Consider the following 19,980-nt stretch of genomic DNA (forward strand, 5'->3'; position numbering starts at 1 on the left):
TTCCCTTAAGCTGACAGGTTTGCTCCTCTAGAGCTGTCTGAGTGTTTGCCGGCTCTCCTCCTTACTTGTGTTTCAAAGTTCTCTTACAGTTTCCCTCTAGTTCTCTTCTAGGAATGGCATTGATTAGGTTGGACACCTGAATATATTTTTACATAAAACTTGAAAATGCGAACATTTTCTTTAAGATTTACTTACCAAATCATGCCCACCTATGTACTACTTGATATAGTTTGCCTCACATGCAGGGTTTTGGTGAGGCTTTTTGTGAAAACTACAGTTTTGTACTACCTAAAACTACTGTGATGTTTTCATCTTGATTCAGTGTGTCCTTTGATATGACAGAGAAGTTATCCTTCAATTTCTAGATGGCAGGACATGGTATTAGTGGTTTGCTCCAAAGCACTAATGGCCTAACTGGTCTCAAACTCTAGGAATGTAAGCCTGGTTCAGTCTTCATTGTGGGCTGTTTTTTATCTATCTGCTACAAAAAAAAAAAAAAGGAAGAGAGCAAAAGATGGTCGTAACCGTTGTGAATCCAGCTTTCCAGCCCCGAGTCTTGTTCCCTGGTTAGCAGAAGTGCTGTACAGTCTTGGAATGCCTCCTACATGAAAAAAAAACCCTGTTCAGAAAAAAAGCCTATTAATTGATCATATATACATTTGAATGTTGAGATTTCTGAGAATGTGGTGTTGGAATGTAGGCAAATACATTCTGTAGTTACTGAACCTACCACATGCCATGCTCAAAGCCCTGTCTTCAGGTCTGGAAACACTTTCTCAAAGCAACTCCCTTTGAGTTTTTTCATTTGAAGTTAGGTTTCTGATTGCTGTTTGATACTCCCCCAAGCTCCTTGCTTTTAAAATTGCTTGCCTTGGGGAGAGGGTGTTAAAGCATGTAAAGGAATCAGCTTATGGAACAGTTGATAAAATGTTTGTTGCCGTGTATGGAAACCTGCTCACCAAATTCCCATGTCTTGGGTGAGCTAATAGTGTTGAAAAATAACTGGAAGCTGATAGCTGTGTGTTAGCCTGTAATGGGATACTTGCCAAAGCTGAAGGCTGATTTGATCTTTGTTTTTCTGCCTTAATTGTCAGGATAGTTCCTCTTTTTTTCCTTTCCCCTCACCCAAGCAGCTGTGCAGTAAAAGCTTGTGTAAATTGAGTTAAAATGAGGGATCTTCAGAGAAAGGTAACAAGGGTGCATTGGAAAGCCATAAACAATTGGCTGTATTTTCCAAAAGGAAAATGTCAGTTTTGTGTTAGCATGCTTGTGGTTAGGTATGTCCGCAGCAGAGCTGGCTTTCCTTCTAGTTTAGGAACCTGGCAGCCAGACGTGGAATACCTTGGAAAGAAGTACTGGCTGCTCTTGATTGTGTAGTGTCTTCATTCTGAAGTTTGAATTCTGTTGGCTTTTGAGTACAATTTCCTTGATTAGGTTGATTTCCTTTTTGTTTTGGTTTCATGTTAATGCAGAAAGCATGTTTCAGTTCAGAGAGATGAATTTCAGTGGAGCAGGTGGTGGTATTCACCTCTCATTTTTTGTCTTCTGAGTGTGCAGGCTAAGCTTTAGTCATGTTGTATCTCCTCTTTTGGAGAGATCTTGTGTGCGGGTTCAGAGTGGGAATAATCACAAACTGTGATGTCAAGACAGGAAGGATCCTTGGAGCAGAATCGAGCAAGTGATCACGTCATTATTGTATGGTTGAATTCATGAGGCTGAGCTGTATAAAACCCATAATGTGGACAACAGCAGTCAAAGTGTTGTAGATAGTCTGCTCTTCCAAGGACTGCTGGAGCCATGTAGGTACATATTCCAGCTTTCTGCAAGTCGTTACTTGCTGGGGTAACTGTAAAGCAGTATTTGCATTAGTGGAAACAAAGGAATATTCTGTTTGAGATTAATTTTTAGAAATACAATTTAGAATTATCTATTTAAATATAGCTGTTTCTCTTGGGACATGTAGCACAAGTTTTGCAAATAACAAAATGTAGCTTCTGCTGGGGGTTGCTTTGTAGCTTCTATTGGTGAAGTGTGACCCAAATTTCTGTAAGAAAACCAAATAAATCAGGGGCTCTAGTTTGAGAATTGTTGCATCACTCACTACCCTACTTCCATGTTGTAGGAGTGTTTCTCAGGAGCTGTCGGAGACAATCCTCACCATGGTAGCTAACTGCAGCAATGTCATGAACAAAGCCAGGCAGCCACCCCCTGGAGTCATGCCCAAAGGACGCCCACCCAGCGCTAGCAGCTTGGATGCCATCTCTCCTGTACAGGTAGATGAATAATGTCATGTGTTTTTAGAAGCTGGTGTCTTACCACTAGTTCCACTGCACTATTTGAGTACTTTTCAGCAGGACTAAGTAAAACATGATCTGGCTCCCTTAGTTTTATGCTTGCATGTCTAGATAACTTGCTTGTAACTGCAGAATAGTGCCTGAGGGTTGTAGGTCAGAACTATCTTCACGAATGCCTGTAAGATAACTGAAATATAGTAGGATGATAGCACTGAGGAGGGATAGAGAATTGCTTTATTTAAAGTAAGTGTTTCTTTTGAAGAGCTAGAATGTATTAAGACTTGTGAAAATTAAGCACTGCCTTTGAGCCTCATGTGTCTTGTTTGTAGCTTCAGTGGCCAAGCAACAGTGCTAGAGCGTGAGGACTTGTTATAACTAGGGTTCTTCAGCTCTCAACTACTCTTTTAAAAGCAAGGTACATTTAAGCTACTCTCTGCCACTCATCATCCCTTCCTCCTCTGGGAGCAACACATTACAGACAGGTTTTGCTTCTAGCTATTACGTTCAATATCAGATTTTAAACCAGTGACAAGTGTTTTCACATGCAGTAGTGGCAATTCAGCATTTAAGAATGTGTGAAGCATCAGTGGATAATTTAAACTAAATACAGAGAGCAGTTTCCTTGTAAATTGTTGCTTTATTGAAATTCCTCATCAGATGTACCAAATATCTTGGCAACTTGCTGCAAATAACTGCTGTGAATGAATGGAGCAGCAGATGTTATCTGTAGTCATGCTGTCTTTTGGGCAGGAAACAGTTTTCTGCTCTTGCTAGTCAGGAGCTTTAACTTACTGCTTTGTCAGCTGGCATTGTGCTTCCCTCCTACTTATCACCCAAGTATTAATGTGAAGACTGCGCTCAGGTATCTAGCTGTGAAAACTGGGCATAACGGCATCCTTCAAACAGTCAGAAATACTCTGTAAGCTTGATATGAAATAGCCTTTAAGTCTTGGTGTGAATTCTGAGGTTGTAAACTGCAGAGCATAAACTAGTACAAGCATGCTGTACTATGGAACAATTGGCCTTTCTGTAAAACCTCTGATAGAACAGGAGTTTATGGGATCGTAGAATTAAAAATGAAACAGCATTCTGTAAACAGATTAATCTTTTGGGGGTGATCTGGATGACTTGAGAATCATGCAGTAAACATGCAAAAGAGCTCTTCTCAGGAATATCGTGATATATTGCTGTCTCTATACAAAACCTGCCAAAAATCAGCTTGATTTGGATTCATGGATGTCTCTGTATAATCTTCCTTTCTTCAGATCGACTCGCTGGCAGGAATGGCATCTCTTAGCTTAGGTGGCTCAGCTGCTCCTCACACCCAGAGCATGCAAGGCTTCCCTCCAAACTTGGGCTCTGCATTCAGTACTCCACAGTCACCAGCAAAAGCGTTCCCCCCTCTTTCTACCCAAAATCAGACAACAGGTTTCAGTGGCATTGGAGGACTGTCTTCACAGCTTCCAGGTACTGCTATCCAGTGGAGTGGTTTGTATTTATGACATATTGGAACTAAGGCACTATTACTGCTGTGGTTGGAAATTACTGGGCTGACAGCTCTGTGTCACATGGGAGGGAATTACACAGTCCTTGCTCCTAGGCTGCTTCTGAAACTTCGGAATGTTGAACTGCAGTAGGTAAAAAGCTTGAGAATCAAGAGGGGTAAATCTTTGACAGATTTTGGTAGCTTTATTTTATGTTAAGACAGAGATGAAGAATTGCATGAGAGAAAACTGCTTGATATTAGACAGTTATGAGGTTCTAGAGCCTGGAGTTGGAAACAACAAGTGCCTGGAGTGATGAGTGTGTATTGTAGAGGGTACAACTGAGATTACCAGCTGTTTGCTTTTTAGCAGGAGGTCTTACTATAGGTTTCCATTTCAGTAGGTGGTCTTACTACGGGTAGCCTGACTGGCATAGGAAGTGGAGCCCTGGGCCTTCCTGCGGTGAACAGTGACCCCTTCGTACAAAGGAAGCTGAGCACATCTGGACTGAACCAGCCTACATTCCAGCAGAGTAAGATGAAACCTTGTAAGTGGTAGTGTTGTCTGTGGCTGTGAAGTGTGACTGTGGTCTGCAGTTAACCTGCATTTCCTTCTGGGGAGGCTTGGATCTGTAGGTGGAAAATGTTAGAAGCTGTGAAGTGGCTCTTGTATTATGCCATTAGTCTGGAAAAGGTGCTTCTAAACTCTGTTTTGAAACCTTGCCAAGTGGCTGGAGGGAGAGTTAAAAAGCTGTTAGCATAAAAACATAACATGGTGGATTTGCATGAACAGTGTTTGTGTCATTTTTTTGTTGTGCTGTGTTTTGAACAGAAGTTTTGTCCTTTCTACAGAGAACTGTATGCATCTGGTAAGAGGGTGATTTTGGGTTTTTAACAAGGTTAAACAAAGCTACTGTGGTAAGGTGCTCTTGCAGCAGAGAACTTGACACCTGAAGCAGTGGATCAGACTGCAAAATGGGGTGCAAATAAGACTAACAAAAGTTGGTGGGGAGATGGTTTTTGAAAGGAATAATTTGGTTCCTAATACTGAGCCATTATCCTTTATTCATTTATGCCTCTGAAGTATGGTCACTACTAAATGTTTAAGCAATCAACTGTTGCCTTTAGGAGGCATAGCCATATGCTAAACCTCCCACACTCATACTGTGTGTTTCCTTTGATAGCTCCTCCATGAAAGCAAAGTTACAGATATGTACAGATGGAGGCAGCTGTATTGACCATTGGTTTATATTTTTGGGCTTGAACATCCAGTGCAAACTTGCTGTCATGGTTTAAGCTCAGCCAGTAATTCAGAACCATGCAGCCGCTTGCTCACTCCCCACCCCATCCTTCTCCCTCCCCCTGCTCCTGGAGGGATGGGGAGAAGAATGAAAATAATGCAACTCCCATGAGTTGAGATAAGAACAATCCAATAACTAAGGTATAACACAAAACCTCTACTGCTACCACCAATAATAATAATGATAAGGGAAATAACAAGGGAAGAGAATACAAGCGCTCACCAGCTGCTGACCAATACCCAGCCCAACCTGAGCAGTGATCTAGCCCTTCCGGGTAGCTGTCCCCAGTTTATATACTGGGCATGATGTGCTGTGGTATGGAATACCTCTTTGGCTAGTTTGGGTCAGGTGTCCTCTTTCTGCTTCCTCCTGGCTTCTCCTCCTCCCTGGCAGAGCATGAGACTGGGAAAGTCCTTGGTCAGAGTAAATATTACTTAGCAGCAACTAAAAACATCGGTGTTATCAGTGCTGTTCCCCGGCTGAAAGTCAAAACACAGCACTGCACCAGCTACTAAGAAGGAGAAAAATGACTGCTACTGCTGAACCCAAGACACTTGCTCAAAGCTCACTCACTGACTGGCCTGAAAGTTTGTGTGGAAGTTTGTCTGCTCTCTAGTGTTGTGTAGCATGCTTTAGTCTGTTTGCATTCATCTAGTTCAGGTACCAGCTGAGGTTAGTTTGGGATGCAGTGCATTCTAGGCATGCATCAGTAGGAGGTTAATCCTATCTTAGGATACAGTTCTTTTGCATAAATACTATATTTTGTATATGTATTTTTTAAATAACAGTTCCTAACTACTGGAAAGGTTAAATATCCTGCTTTTCAAGAAAACCAGCAGGTTCTTTATAGATTGGTCGAAGAGTTGAATGGGACTACGTGAAATCCTGGCTACAAGTTGTTCTGAGCATGATACCTCTTCCCTTTTTTAACAGCTGACTTATCTCAGGTGTGGCCAGAGGCTAATCAGCACTTTAGCAAAGAAATAGATGATGAGGCAAACAGCTACTTCCAGCGTATTTACAACCATCCACCACATCCAACCATGTCTGTAGATGAGGTGAGTTCCCTTCAGTAGCATTTGCATCACCTGTCCAGCGACTTGCTATAAACTTCATGGTAATTATTCTTTCTTGGATTAGTCTTAAGTGAAAGATAATAAAGGGCTTGTGGTAGATGCTTGCATCACTGCTTTTTTGCTTGGTTGAAGTTGTATATTTCTAAGACAGGATGATTTTGCAGTAAACTTGCACTTGGTTGCTACATTCAGCTTTGACTTTTAGGTGTCCAGTTAACACTCCTGAAATGATGCTGAGCGCGAAGAATTCAATGTGGAGTAGAAGCTTGTGTGTTCAAAATAACTGTTAAAGTGTGCCTTTAAGCAGTCTCTATAAGTTACGCTTATCTTGAATATATTTGTTTTTAAAGTACCTAAAAATGACTGCAACATCCAAATATACAAAGGTGCCTGAAGTTCTACCTTCAGAGCTTTGATAATTATTTTGGTTAGTCTCAGTGAGAGTGATTATCAGTCTCATGTACTCAGTCTTCGAAGTACCTCAGCTTTATTTGAATATATTTGTGTGGCTGTGAATTATGGAAGCACTAAACATTAATTTTCATTTTGCTAATTTTGAAGCAATGGAGTGGGCAGCCACGTAAAAGTTTTATGTGAAGACAGTTACTGAAAAGAAATGGGAGATAACTGAAGCCTGAAGAGGAGGCTTATTGTAGCAGTGTAGTGTCTACAGGCTAACATGAGGGGTTTTGAAGCAACTGTTTTGCAGTCAAGCATGTGGTCTTGCAGTTTACCTTAACAGCTACAATCATTCTTGAAACCTGAAGATGCAGAAGAGCTGAAATAAAGCAAATCTGTTGGTAACAATTTCCCATTTCTTTGCAGGTCTTGGAAATGCTGCAGAGGTTTAAGGACTCCAACATTAAACGAGAACGAGAAGTGTTTAACTGTATGCTGAGGAACTTGTTTGAGGAGTACCGCTTCTTTCCCCAGTACCCAGATAAAGAGCTGCACATAACAGCCTGCCTCTTTGGCGGTATCATAGAGAAAGGACTTGTTACTTATATGGCATTGGGCCTGGCCCTGCGCTATGTTCTTGAAGCCTTACGAAAGCCTTTTGCATCTAAAATGTACTATTTCGGTATTGCTGCACTAGATAGATTTAAAAATAGGTAAGTATGGGGTTTGATAATATTTTAACAAGGCATTACATATACTGTTACACCTTGAACCTGCTCTAATTATGCAGTACAAGAGTGCTTATATGTGCTAGAAATTTACACATCTGAACTTCAGGATTACTTTAAAGATATGCTGTACTGAAACAAAATGTGCTAATGTACTAGTTAAAGGGTGACTTTTAAAAATCAAAATTTTCAGTGTGATACTTGTGTAAATGCATGGTAAAGTGAGATGCTGAAACTATGTAGTGAGCTTGTTGACAAAACTAATTCAGTGAAGTGTTGAGTTAGATGAAGTTGTCTACTTGTTAGAAACAGGGTGAATGTAATTTCTCTTTACAGGTACATTCTAATGAAGTGTTGTTTTCGCTGTTCATTACTGAAAGCTGGCTAGGAACTAGCTCTAGGACTTTGGTTTAACATAGAAATGTCAAGTATGCCAAAAAGTATCTCAAAATCTAAAGCTTTCTTGAAGTTTTTACTGGATTGTGAAGAGAGGAATCTCTCAAGGCAGGCTGCTGTAGTAGGCAGGATTATATACCCATGAGGAAAAAATCTCCATTCTGGAAGAAGATACTTGAACTTGAAAAGCATTAGAAAGCTTCCTGGGATTAGTTATGAGAAGAAATGTGTGGACTCATAAGCAAGGAGCATGTTATCTTCTAACCCTGTTCTCCTGTTCATCTGCACTGAAGTATTTCATCTGTAATAAAAGCTGTTGCTTTGCAGCATTTGTGGATGGATATTGTGTTGTGGAGTTAGCTGAGCAGAAGTGAGTAGAGACCCTTAAGGCTGTCATACTTGAGACATAGCCATATTCTTTTCTGAAGAACCATTTTAATCATGACAATAAAGATTTTACTCTCAGTGACTGGTAGCAGTGGCTAGCATTCACAAGTGGAACTATAATAATTGGTGTGCATAGGTGAAGCTTCTGTCTCAGGTGTTAGGGGTACTCTGGATTGCTGTTTAAATCACACTGAGCCAGACTACAAATGACTTATCCACCAATTTTACTGCAAAAACTGAATATAAAGGCAACTGTATGCTCAGTCAGAAGCATAGAGATGTAGGATAAGATGAGTTTCAGTGAACAAACCTTGTGTTTTGCTGTTAAATGAATTCATTCCAAATAGGTTTTGCAACAAAAAGTACTTTGTAGAAGATGCTTCGTTTATAGCGCAGCTGCTGCCAGGAGTCCAGAAGTAATTCTGTGATGCAGCATGGGAATGAGACACCAGGGTTACATTTGTATTTCTCTGTGATATTGTTTCTGACCAAGGTTTATGCTTCTGACTGATAAATGTTTTATTTGATAGGTTGAAGGACTATCCCCAGTATTGTCAGCACTTGGCTTCTATTAGTCACTTTATACAGTTCCCACATCACTTACAGGAGGTGAGTGTTTATGTCAGCACACTGGCTTTCTATTATTTTAGATTCTTTGGAGCAAATTCCTGTTTTCATTTGGAAACATAATCTTACTTGTCACAATTTTAGGCAGTGTACATCCGCAGAATTAAATACATTTTCTTTAAAAGTTTTGCTGTGGGATAGTTTTGGCAGGTGAAGGTGGTTATATGATACCCCTTTTGTTTCCCTAAATATGTTTGGGTTGCTTATGTAGAAATAACAGCCTGACTATAACTGCATGATCAACCAGTGCGCATATGTGTTCACAGAGGTTTTCAGGTGCTTCAGTGAATTCATATTCCAGTCCCTTAAGGATTTTGAATTTTCCTCTAAAATAGAGGGCATTCAGCTACATTTATAGTTTCATACTCAGATCTGCTAAAATAGTCCACATAAAGATGATGAAAAGTAAGAAAAATTTCATTACTGAAAGTCTGATCAGAGTAACTGGAATACCCTGTAGTCCCTAGCAGTGTTGGTGTAGTCCATAGCAGTGTTGGTCACAGTGTCTGCCTCAAAGGTGCTTTCATTGATAGAAATACAGAAAAGCTAATCCCAGTGGCAGAGCTTGAGAGCATGATCTAACTAAGGAAAAAGGTCAGCTCTAACATGAAGGTAGAGAGGCCATCTCCTCAGAGCTGCACAGTCCAATATGGGCTGAAACCTGTTAGTGAAACTGTTTGATGTTACCAATTTCTGGGTATATGTATTACAATGAGGAAGAAACTAATTTTCTACTGTGGAAGATGTAAAATTTGGAAGTTGGCCATTTCAGAACTATGGTTTGCTTACTAATTGTGAACTTCAGACTTTACCATGTCTATGTAGCTGTAGAAGTCCTTGGGGAAGACTTCGTACCTACCTTACTGCGTAGCTGCATGGAATCATAGAATGGCTTGGGTTGGAAGGGACTTTAAAGCTCATCCAGTTCCAGTCCCCTACCAATACAGGAGCACCTTCCACTAGAGCAGATTGCTCTAAGCCATGTCCAACCTGGCCTTGAACACTGCCAGGGATAGGGCAGCCACAGCTTCTCTGGGCAACCTGTGCCAGTTTCTTGATACATGTTTCTCCTAGGCTCTTCCCTTCTTTTGGTCTGCTATCCCATGCCTGCAGAGGTGGGGTTTGTTGGGTAGTGCTTTGTGGAATTTTAAGGATGTCAAGTCTCTTAATGTTTGAGGTCAACCTCTTCAGGTCAGAGGTAGAGCTTGAGGCTCCTCTCCAGTGAGAAAGTAAGTTAATAGTGACAAGATCTGCTTTATAAGGCTTAACTTGTAGTTTGCAAATTCCCTTAATGGCATTAATGTCAAGTATTTTAAAGATATAAAGGGAAACCTTTGTATTGCTCATGCTAAAACTGAGCCTGTTGTTCTGTAGCTGCATGTGAAATTTTGTATGTGCTTGTTCATTCTTTTTCAGTACATAGAATACGGACAGCAATCCAGAGATCCTCCTGTGAAGATGCAGGGTTCAATCACCACCCCAGGAAGTATTGCACTTGCCCAGGCTCAGGCCCAGGCCCAAGTTCCAGCAAAAGCTCCTCTTGCTGGCCAAGTCAGCACTATAGTTACCACCTCAACCACCACCACTGTTGCAAAAACCATTACAATCACCCGACCAACTGGAGTGAGCTTCAAGAAAGATGTGCCAGTAAGTAATGTGTCACATCAGTGCCCTTACTGGGGGCTTGAGAACACTTCTTGCTCACTAAACCATATTTGACCTAGCCGTTCTAACTGCATTAGGTTTTTCAAATCTTTAGTCACTTCCATGAACAAACCTTTGAACTCAGAGTCATTACAGGATTGCCTGAGGGTGTGTAGAGCTGTTACTGTGTGGTAACTGATGCACTGTGGAGTCAAGCCCATCTTGCTTCCTGTACTGTGTTTGTATAGTTCTCTTAAAAGAAGCTTCTCAAATTGAAGGAGGTAAAACCCAAAGGTAGCTGAAAGTGTTGTGAACAAACTGGGGGGAGAGTCCATAGTGTAGCTGTTAACGTCTTTCACACCTGATTGTTATGTAGATAGTAGCATTCTTTTGCAGAGTACTGATCATGGTTTGTAGAGTAAGAAACCCACTTGGCTTCATTAGAGTGTTGCTAAAAATGAGGCTGGAACTGTAGATGTCACCTGATGAAGCTCAATTCTTTATTTTCACTTGACAGAACAGAGCAAGTTTCTTTCAGTGTTGCCTCAAGGTACTGTCTATTTTTAACTTCTTGTTCTCCTTCCAGCCTTCTATTAATACTACCAACATTGATACACTGCTAGTAGCTACAGATCAAACTGAGAGAATTGTGGAACCTCCAGAGAATGTCCAGGAAAAAATTGCTTTCATCTTCAATAATCTGTCTCAGTCAAATATGACACAGAAGGCAAGTATGGAAGAATGCCAGTAAAATCAATTTTTTATGCATTTCTGGAAATCTGTTCTAAAGTGGTGGGTGATTTAGTGTTTCTACTAAAAATCCAACTTGCAAAAAATTGAGAGGGAGCACACCGTAAAGAAATTGTAGTTCCCAACACTCTGCTTGAACCTCTTTGGAGATAAAATTTTTCTGGGAAGGAAGAGCTGGATAAAAGATAGCTGTGCTTCATCTTGCTTTCTCCTACAAGTTTTCTTGCTTCTGTATAGACAGATCCTTTGTACTGAAGTGTTCTAGGTCAATAATGTTCTGTTTTCAGGAAAGGACTTCTGTTATATGCCCAGACTAATTCCTGGATAGTCACACGCAGTATCACAGTGTGTTAGAGATTGGAAGGGACCTCAAAAGATCATCTAGTCCAATCCCCCTGCCAGAGCAGGAACACCTAGATAAGGTTACATAGGAATGTGTCCAGGCGGGTTTTGAATGTCTCCAGAGAAGGAGACTCCACAACCTCCCTTGGCAGCCTGTTCCAGTGTTCTGTCACCCTCACTGAGAAGAAGTTTCTTCTCAAGTTTAAGTGGAACCTCTTGTGTTCCAGTTTATACCCGTTACCCCTTGTCCTATCATTGTTTGCCATTGAGAAGAGCCTGGCTCCATCCTCATGACACTCCCCCTTTATATATTTATATACACTAATAAGGTCCCCCCGCAGTCTCCTCCAAACTATAGAGACCCAGCTCCCTCAGCCTTTCCTCATAAGGGAGATGCTCCACTCCCTTAATCATCTTAGTTGCCCTGCGCTGGACTCTCTCCAGCAGGTCCCTGTCCTTCTTGAACTGAGGGGCCCAGAACTGGACACAATATTCCAGATGCGGTCTCACCAGAGCAGAGTAGAGGGGAAGGAGGACCTCTCTCGACCTACTGACCACCCCCCTTCTAATACACCCCAGGATGCCATTGGCCTTCTTGGCCACAAGGGCACACAGTCCTTCTTGATTTTTCTGTCATTTGAAATAACTGTAAAATACTAATGTGAGTTTCTGAAAAACATTAATACACGTTTGGACAAACATTCACATCATAAGTGGGCTGGGTACCATTTAATGTTGCAGGGCTCAGCTGATGGACTCTTGTATTTCAAGCTGGAGATGTGTGAACCAGTGGAGATCTTCATTACTGCGGCCAGCTGAGCTGTCTGTCTGGTGGACAGGCATAGGTTAAACCTAAGATGTCCGCATTTATTTTGCAGTTACGTGGTAAAAAGCTAAGTGAGGGAGAGGTAGATCATTATATTGTGCTGATTTTATGCTTGTCGTTGTTGACTGAGCAGATCTTCAGATTTCAATGCATTTTTTGAAAAACAACTTTAGTGTTAAAAGCAATTGACTGATCTTGACTGTGTTGGTCACAGCCAACTCCAGACGTTCTTGGTCATCACCTTACATTTTCTGTGGCTTGCTTTTTCTTTGGTATGGAAACAGGTTGAAGAGTTGAAGGAAACAGTGAAAGAAGAGTTCATGCCTTGGGTATCACAGTATCTTGTGATGAAGAGAGTCAGTATTGAGCCCAACTTTCACAGCTTATATTCAAACTTCCTTGACACACTTAAGAATCCAGAGTTTAATAAAATGGTTCTGAATGAAACCTACAGAAATATCAAGGTAAGTAGCACAAGTCTTCTAATACTTAGGTAGATTTAAAGATTTAGGAGTGTGCCGTTTTCCTCCTGCTGTTTGCTTACTGTGTTGCTGATCTTCAAAAATCTGCTTGCTGATCATTCAAAAATCTACTTGGTAGCTTAAAATTGAACTAACAGGTTACCTTTATGAATACTAAATTCTTCTGTTTTCAGTCAAGAATGTACCAAAGTCTTAATTCAATAGTATAATGAGAAGGCAAATCTGCATTTAAATTCATATATGTAGGTAGGCTCTAAATCTGTATGAGGCTTGCAAATAACCTAGGGGAAAATCGCTTATGGTCTAGTTCTTTTGTGTGGGGAAAGTATAGAGATTAGAAAACTGTAGTCTAATAGAGGGGGTGTAACAACCAAAATTTACTAGAGGACTAAGACAATGTTATGGGGAGGAGGAGGGAGAGGCAGTAGCTCAGAAGAGATGAGGGAGTAAAACAAGTTTGTCAAGCAAGCACTATTTTTAAACCTGTTGGTGGAATTTCCTTACACCATGGGTTACGCTGTAGTGCAAAAGAATCTCCTGGCTCTTCACAGCACAGCTGACCTTGCTCTGTTCAGCTCATGCTCCTCTAAAGCTAAGGAACAGAAGTAACAGCAGAATACTTGTGAAATTATTTAAGTCTTGAAATAAGAAATTATTTCCCAAGAAGTGAAAACTGTAGCCTTCAGGCATGTGGTGAAGCATTAAGAAGTAGCATTGCCTTGACACGTTAGAGTTTATTAAGCAAGTAGTCGTAGCAGTCTTGAACAAAGTAAATGGGAAAGTGTAACCCTCCTTTTTGACTCTCCTGAAAGAAAGGAATTTTGAGATCATTACAGAGCAGATTTACAGGATGCTGCCTTGAAGTGAAGGCTGCTCTTGATTAACTCTGTAATGTGACTGAAGCTCAGAACTTCATGTTCCAAAACTTTACATCTTCAGTCAGATAAGCTGTTGGACTTGGGTTTTAGGTCGGATTATCTTCTGGTTGTTGCTTGAGTTGCATTTTTTTCATTAGGTGCTACTGACATCAGATAAAGCTGCAGCCAACTTCTCAGACCGTTCCTTGCTAAAGAACCTTGGTCACTGGCTGGGAATGATTACACTCGCTAAAAATAAGCCCATCTTGCATACAGTAAGCTTTTGCCTTTATTGGTTTGTTTGGTGGGAATTGAAATGCTGTTATGGTGCAGCATAGGCTATTGGGGACATTTTATCACCTTACTGGTGCCTCTTTTTTGTGACTACAACGTATGATTCCAGAGTTAGTCACTCAAGACTTCTAAATATTTTTTTAATATCAGAAAAATAAGTAGTTAAGCACTTGCCAAAATAAATAAATAAATCTCTTGTAAAAATGTGTATCTGTAAATCTTTGCTGAAGAAGTAACTTCTGCTTAGCAGTATGTAAAATTCAAGAACTGTCATGACTCAGCCTTGCCAATATATTCCCTATAAGGAAATAAGGTTTAAGTGGGATTTTTGCAATGTGGTTTCTGTTTTCTCCGCTTTCTGACCCCTTTTGAGTTGTTCATGTGTTTTTCAGGATTTGGATGTGAAATCACTACTGCTGGAAGCATATGTAAAGGGACAGCAGGAATTGCTTTATGTGGTGCCATTTGTTGCCAAAGTCTTAGAATCCAGTGTCAGGAGCGTGGTAAGTGATTTTGTGCTGACAGAGTTATTTCTCAAGTAACAAGTATGACATGAAGTAATTAGCTTCTTTCACAAGAGGAAAACAGTTGCATTTCATGGAGAGAAAGAAAAGGGATGGCAGGCTTAAAGTGAAGGAGTTCTGTTTCAAGCAAAAGTACATGGCCTGTGCGTTTTTGCAGTCTTGGTGGTATGAGCTGAACTGCACCGTGGTGTATCCCTGAACAGAACTCTGAGAAACATAAGGATGTCATTACAGAGGTTTTAGGATATACGTATTGTTTGGGGGTTTTATTTTTTTTTTTTCCCCCATTCCTCTTTGACCCTGATCAGCTCTTGTCAGTTCTGCTTAATGTGGAACTGATTGTGCGCAAGGACCAGGTCATTGTGTTTCCAGTTTAATGTTCAGCTGACTTCCTAATCTAGTTACAGTCAAATTGACTACTAAATACAACCCTAATTGCAGTTGTACAAACTTTTCCATGGCTGTGTGCAGATATAGCTGTTCATGTTTCACAAATTTCCACTCCTAAGTTACCCAGATGATTCAAAAAATTTGTCATACTTCTCTCCTCTGTCTCTTGTAGGTCTTCAGACCTCCAAACCCATGGACAATGGCCATTATGAATGTTTTAGCTGAGCTACATCAAGAACATGATCTAAAAGTAAACTTCTGGTTTTCACTTTACCTACTAAGTATGAGGGTTTCTTGACATACTGGTCAAGAGGGATATTGTGAAGGACCAAATTTCATTTCTTTAGCATGGGGAGAATTGGGCATTGCTTAATTTGGTAGGATGTGGATGGTCAGCATGCAAGATATTTGTCTAATCCTCAGTCAATGTTAAAGCCTCTAAAAGGCCTGGAGTTAGAATGGGAAGTTTGGGAATCAAGCAGCCCAGTAAACATTTTGGGTATTTTCCTTGTGACATAACCTAAACTGGACTTGTTGTGCAGTTGAATCTGAAGTTTGAGATTGAGGTGCTCTGCAAGAATCTTGCCCTAGACATCAATGAGCTGAAGCCTGGAAGTCTCCTGAAAGATAAGGATCGTCTGAAAAATCTGGATGAGCAGCTGTCTGCTCCAAAGAAGGATGTGAAGCAGCCAGAAGAGCTACCACCCATCACAACAACTAGTAAGTACATCCAGAATCCAGAGCTGCTCCATAGAAGTTCAAATAAGATAGGTTATACTACTGCAAAGAAAAATATGAAGCTACGTACGCTGTTGTCACATTGCTGAATGCTTGGGAGCACTTGGATAGTTTTGTGATAGAAAATGGGAAGCTATCATGAGGAATAATTCTTTGCGTGCTCTGTGTAGCTACTGCTTAGAAGAGAGTGAAGCAGGATGATCTGTTAACAAGCCATCAGGAGCTAAGCTGTGTTGTAACAAGCAGCTCTGCTAAAATCAGAAGCTAGTTTGGTACTACTCATTAGGAAAATGGAGAATAAAAATTGCTTGAGAAGTTTAGGAGGCTTCATGATCAAAGTGCAAAACTACTTCTTAGTGCCTTTCTGGTTTAAATGAGACTGATATACTTCCACTATAAGCATCTGCTTTTCAGTAATGGTTCAATACAAACATTCTTGTACCCTACAGCTGCTTCTACAACTCCAGCTACCAGCACCACTTGTACAGCCACGGTTCCTCCACAGCCCCAGTACAGTTATCATGACATCAATGTCTATTCTTTAGGAGGGTTGGCTCCACATATTACCTTAAATCCAACGGTAAGTTTTAGAGCTGATCTGTTTTGCTGTAAGAATTCTTAGCACCAGCGTTGCTAAAGGTTTCAGCGGGTGGGAGCAGCAGTTTGTAAGTTGAAGTTACTGGGGAGTCACTTCTCAAAAGTGGGTGGGTGCACACTAACAAGTAATCAAATGGAGAAATTCAGGGGTTGCTAGTAATGGCATTAGCAATCTTAGGTTGAGTGATCTTTCATTATGACATTAGTATCAAGTTTATTTCTGGCAATAACTTTCAATTGGGATAGTTGCTCCTTGGGACTTAAGCTTAAAAGAAGCTTCTGTGTTCCCTGACCAGTCAGTGACCTGACTCTTAAATTAGTCTTTGCGTTGTGCAACTTTAGAAGAAGAACAATCATATGTCTCAGAATTGCCTAATATTATAATAGGTGCAGGTGGAACACAGGAGTGCCATGCTGAAAACAAGCTATGACAGTAAACTTGAAAATTGTTCAGAAACTGAATGCAGGTTGGAAAAAGGGGGGAGTGAGTGAGCAGCTGTGTGGTTCTGAGTTACCGACTGGGCTTAAACCACAACACTAGGGTAGATGGGATTCTACTTTATTCTCACTTAACTTCCCTAACCCTCCTCCAGATCCCACTGTTCCAAGCCCACCCACAGTTGAAGCAGTGCGTGCGGCAAGCGATTGAGCGAGCAGTGCAAGAACTTGTCCATCCAGTGGTGGATCGCTCTATTAAGATTGCCATGACTACTTGTGAGCAGATAGTCAGGAAGGACTTTGCACTGGATTCAGAGGAGTCACGAATGCGTGTGGCTGCACACCATATGATGCGGAACCTGACTGCTGGGATGGCCATGATCACCTGCAGGGAACCTTTGCTGATGAGCATAGCTACCAACTTGAAAAATAGTTTTGCTACTGCACTGAGGGTAAGAGCCACATCATCTGAAGCTTATTCCCAACTTACAGAACTGTAGACATTCAGCACTAGCAGATCAGTTTGCCACACTGCAGACTTGTTGATTAATTATGAGTGTTAACTAATTTGGAGCTTAATTTAGTGAACAAAAATCTCATGATTCTTTCAGAATTACAGCGGAAAGACTGTGCTGAGATTACAGCTCATTTCAAGCACTCTTAAGGCCTTTAAGGTGGATTTTGCTTTATTGCGCACAAGCTTCCCAACTACCTTTTCATTTTGCCACCCTCTTCTCTGCAGTTTGATCACATCATGAAGCCTTAGAGTGCTTATCTTTCTGTGGGGTTTGAGGTAGAAAAGCCCTAGTGGCGAGAACAGAGTTGATTCTGGGACTTTCTGGTGATGCCTTGGGTTATTACAGCATGCATGCTTGAAGCAGATTTTATTCACTTGTGCTGTTAGCAGATATGTAAAGCCTCTTTCACTGGGTTTTCTAGAGGCTATTTTTAGGTCTTTTGATGAACAAAGTTTGAGCTGAAGTAGTAGCTTTACCTTCTTGGCTAAATGGAACAGTCTGTGACCTGCTGACCAGAATAGCACCTGCTGACCAGAATAGTTTCTGTGCTTACCACCGATGTCAGCACAGACACAAGAGCATGAAGACCTCAGAAGGATCAAGACGTAGATCCTTTCAGGGATTTAAAAGAGAAATAGTTCAGGGACTGCCTACCTCTTGCTTAAGAGCATGTCACTGTCTCCCATCTGGTGGGGAGTGACAAAGCAAAGGCCCTTTTGCAGTGGCATTGCTCTCTTGCATGGTAACTGCTCTGAGGACAGGATTTAATGTTCCAAAGGGAGTGCAAAATGTTACAAAGAATTGCATGTGCAGGTATGGGATGGATAGTCTGCTGCAACTCACAGGTCTCAAACACTTGACTCTTCATATACAGAACTTCAGATAACATGATTGCTGAGATGAAGAGCAGGAAAAGCATACAAGTGAACAAGCATACCTGTTCCATCCATCTTAAACACAAGGGTGGGAGCAAACAGTTTTAGTAGTGCTTTGTTCACGTGTGAACTCAGCCAGTGACCACTGTTAGCTCCTGTGCTAATTACAGTTCGGAGTTTGGGTATTAAACTGGTAACCATAAAAAAAAAGTGCTGTTATCCTCTCATAAGAGGGGCGGAAACACTCCTTTGGTTTGCAGTCTTGCTGTGATTAATCCTTGAATAATAAAATGGTTTGGGTTGGAAGGACCTTAAAGCTCATCCAGTTGCAACCCCCTGCCATGGGCAGGGACACCTTCCACTAGACCAGGTTGCTCCAAGCCCCATCTAACCTGGCCTTGAACACTGCCAGGGATGGGGCAGCCACAGCTTCTCTGGTCAACCTGTGCCAGGGCCTCACCACCCTCACAGGGAAGAACTTCTTCCCAAGATCTCATCTCAGTCTACCTTCTGTCAGGTTAAAGCCATTCCCCCTTGTCCTGTCCCTACAGGCCCTTGTCCAAAGCCCCTCTCCAGGTTTCTTGCAGCCCCTTTAGGCACTGGAGCTGCTCTAAGGTCTCCCCTTAAGGAGCCTTGTCTTCTCCAGGCTGAACAAGCCCAGCTCTCTCAGCATGTCTCCAGAGCAGAACTGTTCCAGTCCTCGCAGCATCTCCATGGCCTTCTCTGGACTTGCTCGAGCAGGTCCACATGCCTCTTGCATTGAGGGCCCCAGAGCTGAACACAGTAAGATATCAGATAAAAGATACGAAAGAGAAGTAGATTTCAATGGGCAAACAAATCCAAGTAGACTGGACTGTTTGCTGTGTTATGTGTATTCTGTTTCCAGTGAGAGTTGCTGCTTTGCACCCTGGAAAGTAAGTCCAAATGTTCAGGGTTCTCTCAGACCAGACTCCAAGGAAAGAAGAAAATCTGTATCAGAAAAGGAACCCACTGAAAAAGGATTAGCACTACTCTTCCATTTAGTGTATCTTGTGATTACAAGCTAGGAAGTGGGAGAACTTTTACATTGTGATGTGAGGTTTGTTTTTCCTGCATCTGTCATGTATGCATCAGCCGAAAGCAGGCCTTTATGTCTGTGCCCTGGAGATAGGTTGGTGGAGAAGATGGAGAACCTCCTGCTGTGTTGTTCCTTGTTTGAAAGTCTTTGCTGTCATCTTCCCTCCCAGTTTTATTCAGAGCTATGCAAAATTAATTTTACTGTTGTATGTTCCATGCAAAGAGAGTGCATTCCTGAGAGCATTCCTTTTTATTGCTCGTGTTCTTTAAAGGCAGTGGCACAGATTTTAAGGCTAGTAAAATACAGGGGAGATTTACAGCCTTCATTGATTATTGTGGTTTTCAATAGGCAGCCTCCCCACAACAGAGGGACATGATGGAGCAGGCAGCAGCCCAGTTAGCACAGGACAACTGTGAACTGGCCTGCTGCTTTATCCAGAAGACAGCTGTGGAAAAGGCAGGCCCTGAGATGGACAAGAGGCTTGCAACTGTAAGTATGGGACTGCTGCATTTTAGAAGCATTATATATGCTCATATACATCCAGACTCTGTGTAAAATTCATTGTGGTGTTTGGTGGTTTTGTTGCTTGGGTTTTTTCCCCAGGAATTTGAGCTCAGAAAACATGCTAGACAAGAGGGTCGTCGGTACTGTGATCCTGTTGTATTGACTTACCAGGCTGAGAGAATGCCAGAACAGATCCGCTTAAAGGTGAGGATATTAACGGAGCCACACTCTGCTGTGGCTTTTCTCCCTCTCCTAGTAGTGAAAAGTGGGTGGCAGAGCTTCAGCTGAGCAATTGTGTATATTGCTAGTCTTGTCTACTATTGCTGCAACTGCTATAAGCTTGATTAGTATTGGAAACGTGAATTAGTTGGTCCAGAGTGTTTTTATAATTTTTCTCAATTCTTTGAGGACCTTAAAAGTCCTGTCTCTTGTGGTGTGCTGCTCCTTTCACTG

The 19,980-nt window shown here is 41.5% G+C and overlaps 1 protein-coding gene across 7 annotated transcripts in view; it reads left to right on the forward strand.

Moving 5' to 3' along the window:
• CNOT1 (CCR4-NOT transcription complex subunit 1) overlaps positions 1–19,980 on the forward strand; it is a 59,206-nt gene that overhangs the window by 25,720 nt on the left and 13,506 nt on the right. For 3 of the 7 annotated variants that reach the window (XM_080636906.1, XM_080636907.1, XM_080636912.1), the window contains 17 exons: positions 2,123–2,273; positions 3,560–3,761; positions 4,179–4,325; positions 6,012–6,136; positions 6,980–7,266; positions 8,595–8,673; positions 10,108–10,338; positions 10,922–11,062; positions 12,538–12,717; positions 13,751–13,867; positions 14,279–14,389; positions 14,973–15,050; positions 15,343–15,520; positions 15,988–16,118; positions 16,729–17,025; positions 19,372–19,512; positions 19,627–19,731. In XM_080636906.1, the coding sequence (XP_080493032.1) occupies positions 2,123–2,273; positions 3,560–3,761; positions 4,179–4,325; positions 6,012–6,136; positions 6,980–7,266; positions 8,595–8,673; positions 10,108–10,338; positions 10,922–11,062; positions 12,538–12,717; positions 13,751–13,867; positions 14,279–14,389; positions 14,973–15,050; positions 15,343–15,520; positions 15,988–16,118; positions 16,729–17,025; positions 19,372–19,512; positions 19,627–19,731 (2,701 nt within the window). The remainder of the gene's footprint in view (positions 1–2,122; positions 2,274–3,559; positions 3,762–4,178; positions 4,326–6,011; positions 6,137–6,979; positions 7,267–8,594; positions 8,674–10,107; positions 10,339–10,921; positions 11,063–12,537; positions 12,718–13,750; positions 13,868–14,278; positions 14,390–14,972; positions 15,051–15,342; positions 15,521–15,987; positions 16,119–16,728; positions 17,026–19,371; positions 19,513–19,626; positions 19,732–19,980) is intronic. The other 4 variants (XM_080636910.1, XM_080636911.1, XM_080636909.1 and 1 more) reach the window with 3 other exon arrangements.

The sequence above is a fragment of the Psittacula echo genome (assembly GCF_963264785.1).
Source record: "Psittacula echo genome assembly, chromosome: Z".
Lineage (NCBI taxonomy): Eukaryota > Metazoa > Chordata > Aves > Psittaciformes > Psittacidae > Psittacula > Psittacula echo.